The 20,937-nt window shown below is 36.6% G+C and overlaps 1 protein-coding gene across 9 annotated transcripts in view; it reads right to left on the bottom strand.

Moving 5' to 3' along the window:
* The window catches only part of FAM13A (family with sequence similarity 13 member A), a 368,980-nt gene that overhangs the window by 90,310 nt on the left and 257,733 nt on the right, over nucleotides 1-20,937 (bottom strand). For all 9 annotated transcript variants that reach the window (XM_019464526.2, XM_053901396.1, XM_019464516.2 and 6 more), the window contains one exon: nucleotides 13,205-13,246. In XM_019464526.2, the coding sequence (XP_019320071.2) occupies nucleotides 13,205-13,246 (42 nt within the window). The remainder of the gene's footprint in view (nucleotides 1-13,204; nucleotides 13,247-20,937) is intronic.

The raw sequence follows: 20,937 nt of genomic DNA, 5'->3' as shown, positions 1-20,937 counted from the left end.
TTATATGCAGACTCCAGCACTATGGACAATTTCATTACCCAAGCCTGCTGTAAGCGACAGTGCAACTGCATTCACTATTGGTATAGTTATTTAAAATAGATTCTAAGCCTACTCTGCAATACATTCTAAATTTTTTTTAATGTTTATTTATTTTTGAGAGAGAGAGAGAGAGTGAGTGAGCGAGAGGAAGAGGGACAGAGAGAGAGGGAGACACAGAATCTGAAGCAGGCTCCAGGCTCCGAGCTGTCAGCACAGCGCCTGATGCGGGGCTCGAACCCACAAACTGTGAGATCATGACCTGAGCCAAAGTCAGATGTTTAACTAACTGAGACACCCAGGTGCCCCTGCAATATATTCTATGACATACTTAAATATATTTAGTCCGTATCTCTATTAACAAAACTCAAACTACATTTCTGGAAGCTGAATATGCTCAACAATATTAGTCTATAAATTTGCATGTGATAAGATGCACAGAATGCCTGTTGACAAGTGATTTTCTAATTAGAGCTCTTGGTCTGAAATAAAGAAATCTACATATAAAAAGAATGAAGTTTCAATTCTACTAAAATCCGACATCTTGAAAGAGCATGTGTTCTCTTTTTCTGTATGTTCTCTTACTTCAGTGTGTTTTCTTTTCTGTGGTATATAAATCTGAAGCAGGCTCCAGGCTCTGAGCTGTCAGCACAGAGCCGATGTGGAGTTCAAACTCACGAGCTGTGAGATCATGACCTGAGCCGAAGTTGGACGCTTAACTGACTGAGCCACCCAGGTGCCCCTAATGAATAAGGATATAAAAGACAATTAAGTGATATTTAATTCAGCCTAAGCATGAAGATCATGTAACTAATCAAAATAGCATCAAGCTCCTAATTTGTCTATTTAAGAGAATACACTATTTTTAGTATTATTTTAAAATACTAAAACAGTTGATATGCAGCGTCAACATTATAAGATGAATCTAATGTTATTTCTTGCAATTGCAGAACAGATTTCTAATTAAAGCTTTAACCATTGTCTTCAGTGGACAGTGTCATACAATAAAACAAATACACTTGATCTTCAGTGTTTATTCACTTTAAATTTTAGCTATTATTATATGTAGAAATTAATGGAGCATTTATAGGTGCTCAACTTTGACAAAAATTGTATCACTGTTTTGTGGTGGTGTTACAGATAGTTCGGATTTAAAAGGCCTCACTTTTTTGGTTTTAAATCATATACTATGCATATAATACTAGAACATAAATTGAAAACATACTACATGGATATGAGTCAGTAGGAGGAAAATATTTATCCTCATACTTTATCAAGTATGTTTATCAAGTATGTTTATCAAGTATGTTTATCAAACATTACACTTCCTAGTCCCTTAAATATTAGGATTGATTTGAAGAAAAAAAAATTATTCTTCATTCCTGTATTTTCATAATCTATTAAGTAATTTCTAACAAATTAAAGAGAGTCCATCAAAATACTGAAATACTTTTCTGTTCAGGCCCTAATTATTGGAGTCTTTAGTTTTACATATTTAGCATGTTTTTGCATAAAAAGAAATTCAGTTTTAGTTTTTTGACCAGGGCCTTTATAAAGCAAAATTATGAATGAAATGGATAGTTCACTATGTATACTCCTTTACAGATAAGTTTACACAGCTCTGATTCTCTCTCATTTAATCTGGCTTCAGAGTGTGTCCTTAATACAGACATAATCCTTATTCTCAAATAATGCTATTCATATACATCTTTGGCTATACATTTAGTTATTTTCTTAGAATTAGAACAGATTACTTGATCTTTGGATCCAAATGGAATTTTCTTCAATTTTTTTTTTTTTTTTTTGAGAGAGAGAGAGAGAGAGAGAGAGAGAGCAAGAGAACACACATGAATGAGAGAGCATGGGAGACGGAGAGGGAGAGAGAATCTTAAGCAGGCTCCATCCTCAGTGCAGAGCCCTGACTTGGGCTCACAACCCTGAGATCATGACCTGAGCTGAAATCAAGAGTTAGACATTTAACCTAAAAAGGCACCCAGGAGCCCCTTCTTCTCAAAATTTATTTTTTATTTCTATATTTTCAGGTTTACTAGTATGAAATTGCAAGTAGTCTCTGATCTTTTAAAAACTACTACATACCTTGACTGCAAATTTCAATTTGGATTATTAGGATTGTTCCATTTTTTCTCAAGTTTATTAGAGGCTTTTCTCTATTTTTAATATTTTTCAACGTTTATTTATTTTTAAGAGAGAGAGAGAGAGAGAGAGAGAGAGAGAGAGCACGCGCGCGTGCGCGAGCGGGGGAGGGGCAGAGAGAGAGAGGGAGACAGAATCCGAAGCAGGCTCCAAGCTCTGACCTGTCAACACAGAGCCCCATGCAGGGCTTGAACTCACAAGCTGTGAGATCATGACCTGAGCTGAAGTTGCACTTAACCAACTGAGCCACCCATGTGCCCCAGAGAGGTTTTTCTCTTTTAAAATTTTCATTTTTATTCCTAAAGAACCAGTTCCTAGATTCAAACATCAGTTCTGCTCTTTTCTCCGTTTCTTTTATTATTATTAAAACCTTTTAAATTTCTAAGAGGTTGCTTTTCTTCCTTTATATGGTTTCTTATTCCGATTGTATGGCTCATTTATTTTTAATCTTAAGAAGATGAAGTCACCTTTTAAAAAAGAGCTTAGAGGGGTTTCTGTCAGTTCAGTGTCAGACTTTGGCTTAGGTCATGATCCTGCAGTTCGTGGGTTCAAGCCCACATCAGGCTCTGTGCTGACAGCTCAGAGTCTGGAGCCTGCTTCAGATTCTGTCTCCCTCTCTCTCTGCCCTCTCCTGCTTGTGCTCTCTCTCTCAAAAATAAACATAATTTTTTTTTTTTCTAAAAGAGCTTAGAACTCACAAGTTTTCATACGTACTTTCCTCCTTTTTCTTATCAATAGTCTATACTAGTTTTTATTTTGTCTTTGAATTTTTTTCCTCCCTTTAGGAGAGTTTTCATTAGTTGATTGGGAATTTTTTGGTATTAATTACACTGTGGTTAGAAAACATGACTGTTAAAATTTCCACTTTTTGAGAACTTTCAGATACAGCTGAATAATTCTTTAGAAAGTAGCAGGAATGTTTGAGCCCTACTTGTATGGTGCAAAGTTTAGTATGTAATGCTCATTTTATTTTTTAAGTTTATTTATTTTGAGAGAAAGAGAGAGAGCACGATTGAGGGAGGGACAGAGAGAGAGCACGAATAGGGGAGGGACAGAGAGAGAGGGAGAGAATACCAGGGAGGCTCCATGCTCAGCCCGATGTGGGGCTCGATCCCATGACCATGAGATCATGACCTGCACTAAAATCAAGTCGATGCCCAACAGACTGAGCACCCAGGCACCTCTGCAATGCTCATTTATTTTAAATCTCATTAATTATATCAGATACTATGCTATACTGTGTGCTATGTACTTGATAAAGTTTGTTATAGACAAACAGTTTTATGTATAAGTTCTATACTTCAAATTTATTTGCCTGTTTATCCTTAACTTGAGTTTAAATTTCTTTCATTTATTGCTGTGATATTTTACACATGCTAATATATAACCTTTACGTGCTTAGTCATTTTGTTTGCTTGCTTGTTTTTATGAACAAGCTACTTTTATGAAGTAGCCTTCATGCCCAGCATGAAGCCCAGTGTGGGGCTTGAACTCATGACCCAGAGATGAAGACCTGAGCTGATCAAGAGTCAGATGCCTAACCAACTGAGCCACCCAGGCACCCTACAATTTTAGCTTTTATCAAAGAATTTGATCATTTACATTTGTTGTTATAGTTGATGTATTATTCTAGTTTTGTGTTTTTACTTTATGTTTTCTAATTTGGGAACTTCCTTTTCCTTTGATTTCTGTCTTTGCTCTTATCTTCTGGGGGTATTTGGATTATAGAAATCTTATAGAGATTTCCAATAGTGGTTTTTCTCATACCCATACATCCCTAATTATTATTTATCTCTGATTATTAAAACTAAAACACCTCCCCCAAACAAAACTCCCACTTCAATTAAAAAAAAAAAAGAAAAGAAAAAAGGAAACTCTACCTTCTATGAAAGACAAGAAATTCAGAATGTTATTACTTTCTTTGCCCCTCCATCAATGATAGTTATCAAGTTTCTACTACTTTGTAATTCACCTCTCAATTAGATGGGCATAACCTTTGATTTCTACTTTTATTTCTATTAGTATGTTTGTTTTCTTAGAATCATAATTTTTAGGTTGGCTTTCCAATCTCTAACCTTCATATCTAGCATTATTTCTCCCAGTTTTTCTTATCTTTTTCCTTTCCATTTTGGAAGAGCTTTTCAAGTTTCTTTCTCATCACATACTTGATTTATTTTTTATGTTTTATTTTTTAATTAATTAATTAATTTTTTTTAGTTTAGAGAGAGAATGTGAGCCAGGGAGAGGGGCAAAGAGAGAGAATCTTAAGTAGGTTTCATGCTCTGCTCAGAACCTGACACAGGGCTCATTCCCATGACTCTGGGATCATGACCTGAGCCGAAATCAAGCATCAGACATTCAACTGCTGAGCCACTGAGGCACCCTTGTGCTTGACTTATTTTTAATAATTTCTGCTCTCTATTGTTTCCCACATAGTTTTTGAAATCTTTGCTAATACATTTCTAGGCTCCCTTCTCCTCATTTCAGTTATTCTTCTGTGTCCCTAGCCTTACAATTGTAAACCAATTTTCCCCTTACAGATTCCTACTTACATTTCACAGAGGGTTAGTCATGTCCTTGAGCATATTTTTGAGAAGATTAGTAATATTACTTTCAAGTTTTCCTCTGAATCGTATAAAACGCAATTCTCTGCAATCTGTTTTTACATGGAGTCCTCAGAGCAAGTCATCCTTTCTCTTAGTTTGTAATTTTTCTTTATAGGCCCCAAATAGTTCTTCATGTTTTGTGGTTCTGAAGGAATCAATCAATCCAGGCACAGCTATTACCAACAACTTGGGTGGTAGATCATTCTTTATTTCATTGTCCCTTGGCTGTGGGTAGATGCCAGCTCATGAATTTAGATTTGAAGAGCCACCATATGAGTCTGCACTAGAATAATCTATAACGCTTAGATAGGTACACTTGCTATTTGGTCCAATTTTCTAAGCTGGAGAATCAAGAATAAATTTGTACTTTGTGCAGTGTACTCTTCAAAACAGGCATTATGTCTAATAATCTTCCTGCCTTTATCCTCTTCTCAAATGCTTTAAGTGACTGAGTATCTCAGGAGGACCCCCTCTCCTTTCCATTGTTTTGTATACTAGACATTCTATCTTTGAAGAGATACTGACATAAAAAAACTAATGGGGGCAGAGAAGTGAAAAAGAACATGCAACTCAGCTCTGAATGGTTCAGAGAATAACTTTCTGTTCAGTAGGGGGAATGTCACTTGTTTTTCTGGTCAGTAGTAGACAAAGGAAGGAAGTCAACTAATTTTTTTTTTCCCCTTCCTTCTCTCTTTGTGACCATTTGTATTGTTTAGATAGTGGAGCGTGAAGTCTGTAAAGTAATAATAAGTTTCTCAGTCCATCCCACTGATGTGATCTTTGATATATGGTTTTCTTTATCATTGTTATAAAGCGATCTCTAGTTTTTGTCTTTAATATCATCATTACAATTTAAATGGGAATCTGGAAGTACTTCTATTAGGTAGAGCTAATCTTCTATTTGTTTAAATTAAAAGTTTAAATTAAATTCAAATCTGAAGTTCTTTTTAAAATTTATTTATTTTTAATGTTTGTTTATTTTTGAGACAGGGAGAGAGACAGACAGAGCATGAGTGGGGGAGAGGCAGAAAGAGATGGAGACACAGAATCGGAAGCAGGCTCCAGGCTCTGAGCTGTCAGCACAGAGCCCAACACGGGGCTCAAACCCAAGAACCGAGATCATGATCTGAACTGAAGTCTGACGCTTAACCAACTGAGCCACCCAGAGGCCCTGAGCTGTCAGTACAGAGCCCAACGTGGGGCTCGAACTCACAGACTGCAAGATCATGACCTGAGCCAAAGTTGGATGCCCAACTGACTGAGCCACCCAGGTGCCCCTGAAGTTCTTTTTTAAAAAAAAAAAAAATTAAATTTAAGAGACAGAGGGAGGAGCAGAGAGAGAGGGAGAGAGAGAATCCCAAGCAGGCTCTGCACTGTCAGCACAGAGCCCAATGCAGGGCTCAAACTCACAAACCGTGAGATCATGAGCTGAAATCAAGAGTTGGACGCTCAAGCGACTGAGCCACCCAGGTGCCTCTAAATCTGAAGTTCTTATAAACAGAAGTCTAAGGAAGGCAGAAAGACTGAAGAATAGAGCAGCAAGAGGTCTAGACAGAATGGCTCTAAGGATGTCATTTCCTGTGAGTAAACTTTTCCTTTGCCTTCTCATGCTGAGGAAAGATGTAAGAATACAAAATATAAAAATTCATATAATTTATCAGTATAGCCTAAATAAGAAGCTTAATATTTTAATTAACACTGATAGAATTAAACCCAGAATCTATACTAGTCTCATACTAAGTAAAAAATATGACTAGCTCAGAAACCAAGAACTTAATATTGAATACCTAAAGAACTATATGATACACATTAGTTAAGTTTATAATCATTCTTCAGTATAAAATAATTATACTAGTGGTCTGGTTTAGTGTTTTCTAGCTAGGGGTATATCTCTTATGTGACACATTTTTCCCTCAAATTTTTTGTTGTAGTAAAACACACATAAAATCTATTATCTTAACCATTTCTTAGTGTACAATTCAGTGGCACTGAGTATATTCACATTGTTGTGAATTCACTCCATTCATCTCCAGAAACTTTTTATCTTGTAAAACTGAAGCTCTGTACCTATTAAACAGTAACTCCTGATTCTCCCCATCCTCCCAGCCCCTGGCAACCACCATTCTTTGTGTCTCTATGAATCTGATTACATTAGGTACTTCATGTAAGTGGAATCATACAGATGTCTTTTTGTGACTAACTTATTTCACTTAGCAAAAATGTCCTCAAGGTTCATCTGTGTTGTGCATGTATCAGAAGTTCCTTCTTTTTTTAAAGGTTGAATGAGACTCCACCATGTGTATACACTGAGTTTTGTTTATCCATTTATCCACTGAGGGACACTTGGATTGCTACTGCCTTTTTGGCTATTACAAATAATGTTGCCATGAACATGGGTGTACAAATATTTCTTTGGGACCCTGTGACCTGCTTTCAATTTCTCTTCATCTTTGACCACACTTGTTATTTTCTTTTCTTCATAGCAGTCATCCTAATAGGTCTGAGGTGATATTAGAGTTTTGATTTGCATTTCCCTGATGGTTAGTGATGTTCAGCATCTTTTTGTGTGCTTATTTGTTATTTGTATAACCTCTTTGGAGAAATTTCTATTCAAGTTCTTCGCTCATTTTAAAAATCATTTTGTTGTTGTTGATTTTTTGGAATTCTCCATATATTCTGGATATTAATCCCTTATGAGATAAATGATTTGCAAATATTTCCCCCATTCTCCTTTTAATTTCTGTTGGGAGTGTCTTTGTTGTTGTTGTTTGATGCACAAGATTTAAAAACTTTCATGAAGTCCAATTTGTCTACCCTTTCGTTTCTTTCCTGTGCTTTTGGTGTCATATCTAAGGAATCACTGCCAAATTCAGGACTGGGTAGCTTTTGCCTGATGTTTTCTTCTGAGAGTACTTACAGATTTAGCTCTTACATTTAGACGTTTGATCCATTTTGAGTTAATTCTTGTATATGAGATATTAGGTGAGCGGCCAACTCCATGCTTTTGCATGTGGATATCCAGTTTTCTCAGCACTAGTTACTGAAAAGACTATCCCATGACACATTGAAAATATGGACACCCACCACCGCTCGAAGGTCAGAATCTTGGCTAGTGAGATGCCAGCATCTTTAAAGAGCTCTACATACTTTGTATCATAATGATGGTATTGTCAAAAAACAGAAAATAATAAGTGTTAGGAAAAACATGGAGAAATGGGACTTGTGCACTATTAGTGGAAATGCACTTAGAAATGGTTAAGATGTCAAATTCTATGCTATGTGTATTTTTCCACAATTAAAAAAATTAAAATGGTTAAAATGATACAGTTAATGTTATTTATATTTACCCTCCCCCCGCAAAAGAACTGTACAGGCAGAGATAATATGCTTCCTCAGTTTAGAAACACCGAGTTAAAAAGGACAATGGAAACAAATATTTTTAATATATACTTATTTGTGTTCAAAGATACCCAAATGTCTAGTTGACCTTATTATCTGGGAAAAATCAAGTAGCTAATCAAATAAACAGCCTGCTTGTTTGCTGTATTTGGTAGTCAACAACAAATAGAATGACTGATACATTACTTCTTTAAACTATCCCATCTAAAAATGAGAATTTTTCCCTCAAAATGGTAATTTAGAAAACATACAATATGCTTGAGAAGAAAAATAAACTATTAAAATGTAATAAAGTATGACCAAAAAGTCATAAATCTACAATTCCAGCACAAGTTGTTTGAAAGGTAATCCACAAAGAGCTATTTAAAAACTTTTCTACATAGCAGGACAGGAGTGGCATGATACAGTTTTCAGATCCCATCTAATGTCAGGTAATGTTTTTGTTTTGTTTTGTTTTAATTTTTAAAATTTGTTTATTTTTTGAGAAAGAGAGAAAGAGAGAGAGAGAGAGAACATGTGCACAAGCGGGGTAGGGGCAGAGAGGAAAGACAGAATCCACACCATCAGTACAGAGCCTGACACAGGGCTCAAATCTGCAAACTGTGAGATCATGACCTGAGCTGAGATCAAGAGTCGGACACTCAACTGACTGTACCACCCAGGCGCCCCTGTCGGGTTATGTTTTAATCTGAATTTACCCAAAGCTAAATATTTCTTCAATGTAAACTCTACAGTTAAAAGATTTTCATAAATTAATGATCCCTAGTTTCAAGGAATGAAAATACTAAAATACTCAAGAATAAGTCTGTATTCCAAATAGGTAACTTAGAAATAAATCTATTTGATATTCCTAATTCAGGAAAATTAAAAAAACATGTGAATACTGAAATTGACCCTAAGCAATTCCAAACCTGCTAAAATAGGAATTTAACTTCAATTTGCACCTTGAGTATTAAAACTTGGGCTGAGATTGATAAAGACTGTCAATTTTAGAGTTTCAATGGAGCACAAAATGAGAAAGAAAAAGCAGAGGAAGATTAGTGCAGTTGCTAAGAGGCAGATGTTAGGTGAGCAAGGAGCCACCATTCAGAGGTCAGGTGACCAGTGAAAGACTGGTTACAGGTATGTAGCCCCTGAAGCACATTTAGGATTTTGATAAAGTATGGGCAGAGATGCGCTTTGTATACTGGCTGTATGTATCATCTACGTATACAAACTATATATATATATAATCCAGGAATTTGTAAAGAAGGAATTCAAGAGTAGAAGTCGGATGGAATGGGATAGGATGGGATGGGATCAGGACAAGATCTGAACCTGGCCATAAGGAATGTGAAGATAGTATAGGTGAGGTGGGAGTGGACAGAGATGAGGAGGAATGGAGAGTAGAGATGAAAAGCCTTAATCCCAGTGAAAATAAACACAGAAATCAAAATCTGAGTTTGCGGATACTGAAGACCCAGACAAATAAAACTAGAATTAGCAACAGATTCTAGCCAGATCTGACTGGATGACAGGGAAAAGAATTCAGACAATAACAGGCTGGATGTGGCACACAACACCTACGGCAAATTGCTAATCTGAGCAATCGAGGTAGGGGCACCTTTCTGGGAGTCTAGCTGAGACTATGAAAGGCCAGGGTATAGACATCCTTGCCAAGAATGTTCTTCACCTGAAGTCTGCAGGTTCTTGTTTATTTTGTAGCAATCTTGCTAAGGGTTTGGCATAACCCATTCTTCCCTTTCATTTCCTTAATCACTTCAACAGGGTGGGTGATCTCTAATGAGCATCTGGGGAACAATGACACCTACTGTTTGAGCTACTGTATCTGCAGTAATCCTGCCCATGAAATGGCAGCAAGTCAGATTTGTAGCCACTCTTTCTTTCCTTTGCAAAAAAAATAAAAAAATAAAAAAATAAATAAAATAAAGTAAAATAAAAATAAATAAATAAATAAATAAATAAATAAATAAAATTAAATTAAATAAAGTAAAATAGGATGAATGGTTCTGGTGGGTTAGGTTAGGTGCTGAAGAAGTGCTGAAATTTCAGAAGACAAAGTTCTTGTCTGAGAAGATATTTAATCTAGAATGAGATTATATGAGTGCATGTCTATTTATAACAGTCCTACCTTACAAGAGAAAAAGCTGAGGATAAATGAAATGTATGGTAGACTAACATATGGTTCAGCCATGAGTGTTTACAATAGAGAACTGTAATCACAGAAACTGAAATTCTACAAGATGAAAAATGGAGCAAGGTCATGACTGAAATGGCCTCTCTGGTTCCCAGTTCCTGCATCCCACCTTCCTTCTTCCCCCAGCCACAGAAAGGTCCTAGAACCTCCATGAGTGGACTGCATGTCCTCTGCATGCTCTCCAGCTCTATCTATCCTCTGCCTCAGATACAGATTCTGTCTGCATTATACATAACGTACCGGGTCTCCACTCCAATAGCTGGATGTTTGTCTGATATCCTGCACCTGAATTTCTTTATGGATCATCTATTTTCCTTCCTCTGAAACTGGAGCCCTGCATTGCCTTTATCTTCTGTTTTGATCCAGTCTTCCTAAAAACTGCCCACTCCCAGACCTACAGCCACTGAGTTTTGCCATTCTACCTCATGCTGGACCTTACAGAATAAACCACCAACTGGATCTCCTGCCACTGACCCGCTATTTCATTCCTGTCCCTCTGGCTGGCTGGCTGCCTGTGGCTGGATTTACTTCTGCTGAGTGCCCATCTCAGCTGATGTGCTCATCTCTTGTTTGGACCTTTCCTCTCTGTCTCTACCCCCCCCCCCCCTCAAAAACAACAACAACAACAACAACAACAACAACAACCAGTTAACAATGTCAAAATATAATATACAGCACACAATATTCAACATTCCTAGTCAGGGAAGATATCATTTTGTAACTACCAGTCACTTTTTACTTTTCAAAGGCACAGTAAATATAATTTTGGGATTTTAAAGAGCCAATTTAGTTTTTCATCATGGTGACAAATCATTACGAAATTCCTAAGTCTTACAGTTAACTCCCCTTTCTGAGCACTGTAGGAATGAAAACTTAATAAAGTAGGAGGGAAAGGGAGACAAAGAAGCTACAGAAGTTTTAATATATTTAAAACATTTAAGCATTCATTTGTTCTTACTAAAGGTAGTGTCAAAAAAGTGCACTAATTTATAAATTAAATTAGCAGTGGACATGTTATGCTTCTAGTTCAAAAATCTGGAAGAGCTGTAATCATAGTTAACAATCATGTTTTCTGTCTTCCACTTGAATTCTGTATGCTAGAGTAACCCAAGAAAAGTTAATCTCAAACCAGCCATGCAAATAATTTGAAAACAAAACCAAAAAAACTCCCTCTAAACAGGTTCATGTGTTACTAATAGATTCTCCCTACTTCATGCCAAGTAGATAATAAAAAAAGTTAAATTAACTTGTATGAACCTAGTTCTTAAATAATTTCTAAGACTATCATATAATGTTATTCAGAAAAATAAACTACATTTGAGATTGTAATTTCAGGCCAAATAATAATTATTATTTCATTTGTGGTACAGCTCCACTTTGTTAAATTTTCAAAAGAGCGTCTGCTCATAACTTCCTTCTTCTGCAACTTTAGCTCTCCTGTAATGTGGACTAGCGTGCACATTCATTCTTTTTTCCTACTTCTATAATATTTTAGTTTTTATGACATTTAACATTGAAAGGTCAAATAGCCTCAACCAAGAGTTGTGGTAAATACATTTTCTTTACATTCTTTTACTTTCATTTTGCAAGTATAGAATTTCTTTTTCAAGACTAAATAGTCTAAATAATTTTTAAAAATTATCACGCTAGAAGACATGGTTATGTCTCTTTAAGGACTTAAGACTTATAATTTCCATCTGCTTTTTAAAATGGTTAAAAAAAATAAAATTCAATACTATGTAAAACATAGATTGATGTTGCCCAGAGGAATAAAAATAAGACATTCTGAGAACAGTTCTCATTAGTTGGCATGATCTAGTGCTTTGTCTTTTGTATTGTGTAAAATTTAATTTCCATTAATATATGATAATCATTTGTTTGATATTACTGTGCATATTTACATAATGAATACCAGAGTGACCACGTACTGGGCAACAACTTCCTCATGTGTTTAAGGTAATTGTATAGTTGAGGTAGCCTATGAAGTAGAATATGCTGATTTGATTGGCAGGAAACCAGAGTGAATCAAACGGACCACCATGTTGTCTCAAACTAAAACCTCAAATGTTCTCTCTTTTGCCACAAAGTGATTATGCAATATGCTTCAAGTTGCTGAAGGACAAAACAGTACTAAAAAGCAATCACTTGGCTAAGACTGAAGTCCTATGACACATTTCTGAACTATTGTTGGTTGAATTAAAGTCTAAATCTAACTCTGGGGCTATTACAACAAATCAGATTAAAAAATAAACTCTTTATCACACATCCTGACATTTCTTTTAAAAAAGTAGATTTCACAACTGAGGAAAGAGTTAACATCTACTTTGAATTCTGTAAATTTACCTGTTGTAATAGCTGTTATTCTGCCTCTGTAAGCTTTAGCAAATAGCCCTAAATTCCATCAACTCACTGAATACTTACTTTCACACTTAACATAGCCGAAGACTTTTTTCAGCCAATGAGCCTTGTGCTCACACCCCTCCCCCATCTGCATATATGTATAGAATAGAAATTTTTAAGACACAGGTAACGGCCTAATCATCAGGAGGTTTCTGAAATTAAAATGACTACCTTGGCATTTCTGGATTTAAAACAAAATATCTTAATCTTTTCAGCTCTGTTAATTTAAGATTTCTTAAACCAAAGAGAAGAAAAACACAGCATGAACAATATGATGAAGAGTTCTAATAAGCTTAGTTTGGCCATAGTGTAGAACATTCTATTGAAAAGCATTAAAATGGGCCAATAAACTCAAAGGAACCTCACCCCTCCTCCATTCCCTGTAACAGAACAACAAAAATAAAATAAATACCTCAAATAGAAAGGTGACATAGGTCTTTCATCCTCCTGCGAACTAAAAGGAAAATAAATTCTGAATTAATTTCTGTTAATATTTTAACATGTCAATTTTACTAAAATTCTGTTCTGCCTGTCAGAAATTTTATTTTGACACATTAGAGCTAATCTCACAAAGGAGCAAGGTTAATAAAACATACTCTACCTTGGACCTAGCCAAGGTCAATTACTTCTTCATGGGAGACCATCAAGAGAGGTTTCTTTCAAGATTAGCCTAAGGCAAAAGTAATTCACATCACACTTTCAAGAGGAAGCTTTTTACTACCTTATTTCTACAAGCCCAATCCAAGTTCTATATATTATACATAAACTCTTAAAATGATTGCATACATACTCAATTACCTCAATAAAGTTAATTATAGCTCATTACCACAATGATGAAAGTAAGAAGCAGCCAACAAAATATCCCTGTTAAATGTGAGCCACTTCAGGAATGATGCCCTAGCAATGAGAGGCACATCAGTAAACAACACTCTTGAACTTTGTTTTTGACAGTTACTTTAAGTATTAATGAGTATGGATAACACGTAAGGACATAGATGAAATTATAGAAATAGTTGACATTATTCAAACAACATAGAAGCAATATAAAACTTAATGCAAAGGTATTTTTAAAAATGTAAAATATATACAATAGTTTTCCCTTTAATATGTGTTTTTCTTCTGATAAATGACTTCAAGGCAAAGAATGAGTCAGTCTCTCTCCCTTAGTGTCTACTGGAGTGATCTTTGAACCTTTTTGATTATGCATTCATGAAATCTGCTTTTAAGCAGCCACTCCCCTCAATATATGACTAAGTATCTACCTCTATTAATTATGTGCATGAATTAAACAGATAAAAGTAGAAATAGAAACTGTTAAAATTAAAAAGAAGCTCTAAAATTTTCTCCTGTACTCCTATGGCTAATCTTGTATACCACATGGGGTGCACACCACCTTAGGGGAAGCAACTAGGTAATCTCAGCTTTCCCTCTCAGCTTATTTTTTACTTTCTTAAGCAACATTGATGAAAAAAGTTTGCTTCAGTTGGTAATATATTGGCAAAATCTTATGACAAAGTTATACTATAAAACACATACACACAAACACAGCTGTCCTCCAAAGGTCTTAACATTTTAGTTGAAAGACAGCACACAAACTAAGACATACTATTTCTCATTCTTTCATGATTTTGGTTTCCAATTTCATTACAGCTTAGCTGTTCTAATGTTTATGTTGCCAAAGATTTTAATGTTTGTGATCACTTGTGCCAATTCTTTCTAAGTGAAGGGTAAGTGATGCATCAGCTTTATTATGGACTCTAATGTGGGTGGATTGAGGGCAAAGCTTGTAGAGTCAGGCTGGGCAGCTGAAGAGTTAGAGGTAACATGTGGGAAATGTCCAGGTGTCTTGGGAAAGAAGCCACCTGGAGCTGTGCTATTACAAGAGGGGACTACTTGAAGCCAAACTGATACAAGGAGCTTACATATTAGCTTCAAAATATTCCTTGAAAGCACTTAACAAATTACAAAAAATGCTGGAATGGGGTTGTTCCCAAATCAAGGATTCATGATCAAGAAGTACTAATTATGAGCAACACTATGCAAAAAGGCTGCAACTAAAAATCCGTAACGGTTTTGTTACAGGAAAATTGCCTCCGTGTGTTATAAAATGGGCACCGTACTAAGTATTTTTTTGCTCAGAACAGATCCTGAACTCTAACATGTAACAAAATTGAATGAAAATTAACAAGGGTACGTTAGTGAAGATTTAATTAGCAATATGGTTGGTTTCCTTAGAATTTAGATGATTTAGATGGTGCAGAGTTCTAAACACAGCTGTTCACATGTTTTGGCTAATGTTTATTTTGTGTGTGTGCTAAATTTCTTCGTAGCAGAGGCAATCAAAATCAATCCTTTCTGCCTTCACATTTTTTTCTGACATATTTATTCATTAACCAGGTGCCACCAGGTGCTCTAACATTAATTATCTCACATAAATTCTCCCCCAAACCCTCCCTGGCACTTGCCTCTCAACGTGAGGAAAGTGGGCTCAGAGTGGGCAACATAACATATGCGGGTCACACAGCTAGTGATGTGTAAATTACTATATTACATGTTAGTCCATTTTCATTGTTTACCATCTTCCCTTCAGTTTTAACCTATCAGAATACGGTGGGATGAATAGGCGAAGAAAATTGATGTGACAGCCAGTCTGCATTCCAGCAGCCCTCAGCAAGATCTTGTGGACTTTATATCCCATCATAAAGATTCTAGTGACTCTACACCAGACTTAGTCGGTCCACAATGCATGACGACTGATAGCATGTATAAAGTGATTATTTTATTGAAGTGTACTCTGGCAGTATAAGAATATCTCCTGATAGAAACACAAGTTCTTAATCATAAGCAAATATCTGTCAGGCTGCATCAGCCTGAAAACAAAGTAAAGTTGTCCATGAAAGACAAAATGAGAAACTCTTAATTTGGATATGTCCCTAAAGTTTAACTAATTTTGCACGTTCCAAAAAAGAAAATGTAAAACTACTGAAATTTAAATAAAATAAAACAGGCTTAGTATTAGATTTCTTCAGTCAGCAGTGGTCAACAGGGCAGAAATCCACACACAGTACTCAAGGACAACAATATAATTCAAAACGAAAATGAAAATAAATCAATTTTGATAGTTAATTAGCATATTTCTCTTTTCCTTTTCATAAAAGTACCTTTTCCTTGGGTTTAGTAATGTAATCTTGACAAAGGTATAGATTCTAAAACAACTGAAGCACTGATTTCAAATTAAGTCAATTAATTCTAAAAATCAATTTAATGCACTGATTTCAAGGCAATTTTAAGCAAAAATGGCTAAGGAGAATTCTTCCAAACATAACTGAGAAAACAAACTTTTCCATACAATTTACATATCAGAACATAAGACATTTGAAAAAAAAATCACCATTTCTACATTGGTACAAAATGGCTCTTTTGTTATTGTTACAGTCCCCAAATGTCTACTTATAGAGGTTATTTATGCCTGTTTCTGGATTTATGTCAATCTTAGGCATGTCTGATGGTATTAAACGAGTCATAGTTTTTGGCCTAAATTTTATTTTATTTTTTTAATGTTTTATTTTTGAGGTGGGGGGGGGGAGGACTAGGGCAGACAGAGAGGGAGATGCAGAATCTGAAGCAGGCACCAGGCTCTGAGCTGTCAGCACAGATCCCAACGTGGGGCTCAAACTCACAAACTGTGAGATCACGACCTGAGCCAAAGTCGGACACTTAACCGACCGGGCCACCCAGGCGACCCTTGGCCTAAATTTTAAATTGAGAATTATTTGACTCATTTTTAAATTTTTAAAATAAGAACAAGTACCGCAAATGAAAAAGGGAGTGTGTGCCATAAAAGTAAACCAATGACAAATTCTAACAAATTGGAATTCATTCAGTTTCCTCCTTGGTTACTAACATAAACTCCAGGTTTTAATTATTTCCTGTTTGCTAACCCTGAGTAATGGCCAAGTTTAAGCAGCCAATTAGTTTCCCTTTGTTTTCTCTTTAAAATTCAAACATACATTGAGAGATTTGGGCAGCCACCTCATGTATGCCAGGCAATCAGGTGCCTGATGTCCTCAGACACATGGTGATCTATTCTCTCAAAACAACTGTCTCTGGGAAGAACACTGATCAAACAGACCCAAGTAACAGTCCAAATCTAGGAAGCTACAACTGTGAATGGCAATAACAGATATTATGTTTTTAGTGGGTCCTAATCGAACTTATTTATATGGCTCAACACTAGTAAATGCACATAAATGAATGAGAGCTAGACTTACATTACAGTTTCTTCACGAGCTGTGCTAATTTCTAATGTGAGGCCAATGAATACAATACCCATCAATTTAATTACATGGAAAGCTAACAGATATCACAAAATGTATGGCATTTTCTATGTCTGAGAAAAAACCAACGCTTTTGGGAGAATCCCGAGGGTGGTATTCAAAATGGAACTTCCTCTGCTGGATCAAACCACTGTTCCAATCAATTACCTTTTGAGTTATCTCAATAAATGCTCCAACTAGTCCAACTGTCTAACTGGTTGTCTGGCTACCAAAAAAATGAACATCACCTGCATATTTAGCTACACACTTTAACAAATTTTCGAGTGATTTGATCTAAAAGAAATAGTTCGCAAGTGTTCCTTGAGTACTGAGGAGTATGAAAAACAGGTAAATGCTAAGGATTAAGTTCTATTCATTGAAGAATCTAGGAAAACCATCAAACAACAAAACAGACAAATGACAAAGCAACAAAACAAAACAAAAACAACAAAACAGAGCAAAAGGGAGAGACCAAGTGAGGGAGTAATAAAAGATACAATTAAAAGTATTAAGTAAACATTTTTTCTGGAATTCAGGTTTTTCCCTCATGTTGCAGCAGAATGTGCTAAGTTTTCTTAGACGAATTTTCTTAGAGAATGATGAGGTGAGTGAAGTTAGCAGATTTTTTTCCTTCCTTCCTCTGCAAAACCTAAAGTGTCACACTTGAGCATTTTCAATTTGTCCCCAGTGCCAGGCATTAACCATGTACTACTCCAAGTGGAGAGTGATGTAACAGCTGGTGTTGTCCTCAGATTTTTGGTTTGGCCTCATTCAGGAATATGGAAAAAAAGCCACAACAATCTCTCTGTTCTTTTTGGGAAACAAATGTAGATGTTTTCAGATTGGTTCGTAGGTAAGTGTTTGCAGCTGTAATTTTGGGGGGATATTTTTGTAGATGTACGTATATACTTCTTTGTAAGTTTTGTAAGTATTATAAACCCAAACAGTTTTGGTTAGTTTTATTATTTGCATTTTGTGATTAAGAACACAACACGTGGCCAGTAGAATTAAAAACAAATTATTGAAGTTCAAGAGCAAATTGATTTTCCTGACCAAAGGGTAAATGCAAAGAGCTGAAGCTGTTAATATTCATAGGACAACAGGAATTTCTGGCCAACACAAAGAGGTATTATTTTGGAGGCAAAATAAACAGACAAAATAAAAAGACACCCAAAAATTTAGAAGTTTTTTCTCAATTAGAAAAGAAAACATTCTTACCATTTTCTTGATCGCCTAGTGGAAATTTGAAATATACCGGTTAGGGGTTGAATTGTGTCCCTTCAGAAAGATATGTGGAAGCACTAACCCCAGTACCTCAGCATGTGACCTTATTTGGAAACAGAGTCTTTACAGAGGTGATGGAGTTAAAATGAAATCATTAGGGCACCTGAGTGACTCAGTTGGTTGAACGTCCAAGTTGGGCTTAGGTCACGATTTCAGTTTGTGAGTTTGAGCCCTGCATCGGGCTTGCTGCTGTCAGTGCAGGTCCCACTTTGGATCCTCTGTCCCCCTTTCTCTCTGCCCCTCCTCTGCTTATGCTCTCTCTCTCTCTCAAAAAAGACAAGAGAAAAAGAAATCATTTGAGGGGGCCCTAATTCAGTATAACTGGAGTCCTGGTACAAAGGGGAAATTTGGACACAAAGACAGATATGCACCGGGAGAATGCCGTATGAAGATGAAACTGTATCTGCCATTAAGCCAAGGAACTCCTAGAAGCCAGGAGACAGGCCTGGAACAGATCCGTCTCCAGATCCTTCAGTGAGCGCATGGCTTTGCCAACATTGATTTGGAACTTCTGGCCTCCTGAACAGTGAGGCAATAAATTTCTCTCATTTCAAGCCTCCCTGTTAGTAGTACTTTGCTATAGAAGCCCTAGGAAACTAATAAATCTACTAAATGTTTTTTCCCTAAATTCAGAAGTAAGAACCTGCCTAACCAAAGTGTCTTCATCTTACAAAAAGTTTGTGTCTCAAAATTCCTTTGTAGACACGCTCAGACTAGAATTTATTTCCAACACTGAAATGGGGATTTGATTTCCAGGCCTGTACTAACCTCTCATTCAAATGAACTATCTTCAATAAGTAGTCCAGAGACAATATTTAAAAGAAACCTCTGGTTATGATCCAGTTAGAAACACATTTTACGTCATTATACATACACACAAAATGGACACACATTTTATGAAATTTCCTTACTTTTGATATTTCCATTGTGTTACATTTTACTTACGTAAAATTATATAAAATACTAGTCACAACCTGCTAAATTCATTTTATGACCACCAATAAGTCATGACTCACAGTTGAAAAATAGTGTTCTAATAATTACACTTCTCCCTTGCTTGATATATACAATGATACTCAATGAATGTTGTTGAATTAAGATCTATGTTCCCACAGGAGAGAAAGAAAACACTCGTTCTTTCTCTGCTCCATTGCCACAACCAGCAGTGGGCCAAAGAAGTACAGATTTTGTCCAGTCTAGATGGCAGAGAGGCACAGAGAGGAAGTGGTCCCAGATAAACCCAGCAGTGGGCATGAGAACATAGTTCTAGAAAGCCTTGGGTACTTCCAAGTCTCTTTTAAATATTCTTTTCCTTGTTGAACCACAGGATGGTGTCAAGAGTGAGACTCAGGGACACGTGATCTCTTTGGATTCCTCCTGATTTCATGACGATGGCATTCTTTATCAACCCACATTCTTTTAGATTCAAAAAACATACTTGGAGGGAACTAAGGAACATGTCATTTTTTTTTCAGTTCCATATCCCCAACTACTTCTATCTCTGGATGCCTTTCTAATGAATATAATTCAGAGATTTGAGGGGAGTGAGGGTGTGCACACATCGGGGAAGAGCTTCTCATCAGGGAGAGGGAGGGTTCCTTTCTCTACTTCTATCGTGTCCCTTCTGACAGCCAGAATGTCAGAAGTGAAGACAACTACCTGCTGACTGACCGACATGCCAAGATGCTCACCCTGCACTTCATAGGGGATTTTGCCCAGAGAAATGTTTTGAAGTCACAGAAAGGAATTCCTTTTATAATACAGAAGTCATGTTAACAAGCCAACTGCTCTCCTTAAAGAAGTTTATCCCTCAAACTCACAACTGGTCAATCCCCAAATTGTGCTGATTCTACCTAAAGAAAAAAAGACAAGTCTCTTGAACTTGATCTTTCCATTACCACTGCCTTCGTCTTTCCCAGGGTCAGTACAGTTTCCCTGCCATTCACACCAGTTTATCCTTCATATTCCAGCAGGTTCATCCTCCTAATTTAAAAGCCTCTCCCACTTCCCCATTGCCTTGAAGTAAAATCCAAATGTCTAAACCTGGCACTGAAGGTCCCTCCCAATCTAGGTCCATCCAACATACCACTGTAGACCAGTCACTACACTTTTGTAACTCCTCCAGTTTGTACGTGCTGTTCCCTCTGCCTTAAATGTTTCTTCCACCTCTCTCAGCCTGGGTAAATATTTCGTCTTTCAGCTCAAGTGTCATCTAATCTGGAAAGTCATCTCCAGCACCCTGGAGAGGGAGCCGCCTCTTTCTGCAGGCTCCGATACACTGTTCATAGCTATAAACGAGCAGCACAACACCAGAATTCATGAGTTCAGGGGTGCCTGGGTGGCTCAGTCGGTTAAGCATCCGACTTCAGCTCAGGTCACGATCTCGTGGTCCGTGAGTTTGAGCCCCGCGTCGGGCTCTGGGCTAATGGCTCAGAGCCTGGAGCCTGCTTCCAATTCTGTGTCTCCCTCTCTCTCTGCCCCTCCCCCGTTCATGCTCTGTCTCTCTCTGTCTCAAAAATAAACATTAAAAAAAAATTAAAAAAAA

Source organism: Panthera pardus, unplaced genomic scaffold, assembly GCF_024362965.1.
Source record: "Panthera pardus isolate Hobbes unplaced genomic scaffold, ASM2436296v1 HiC_scaffold_13, whole genome shotgun sequence".
Lineage (NCBI taxonomy): Eukaryota > Metazoa > Chordata > Mammalia > Carnivora > Felidae > Panthera > Panthera pardus.
Note: the sequence above shows the minus strand (reverse complement) of the source record. Positions and strands in the feature narration are given on the sequence as shown.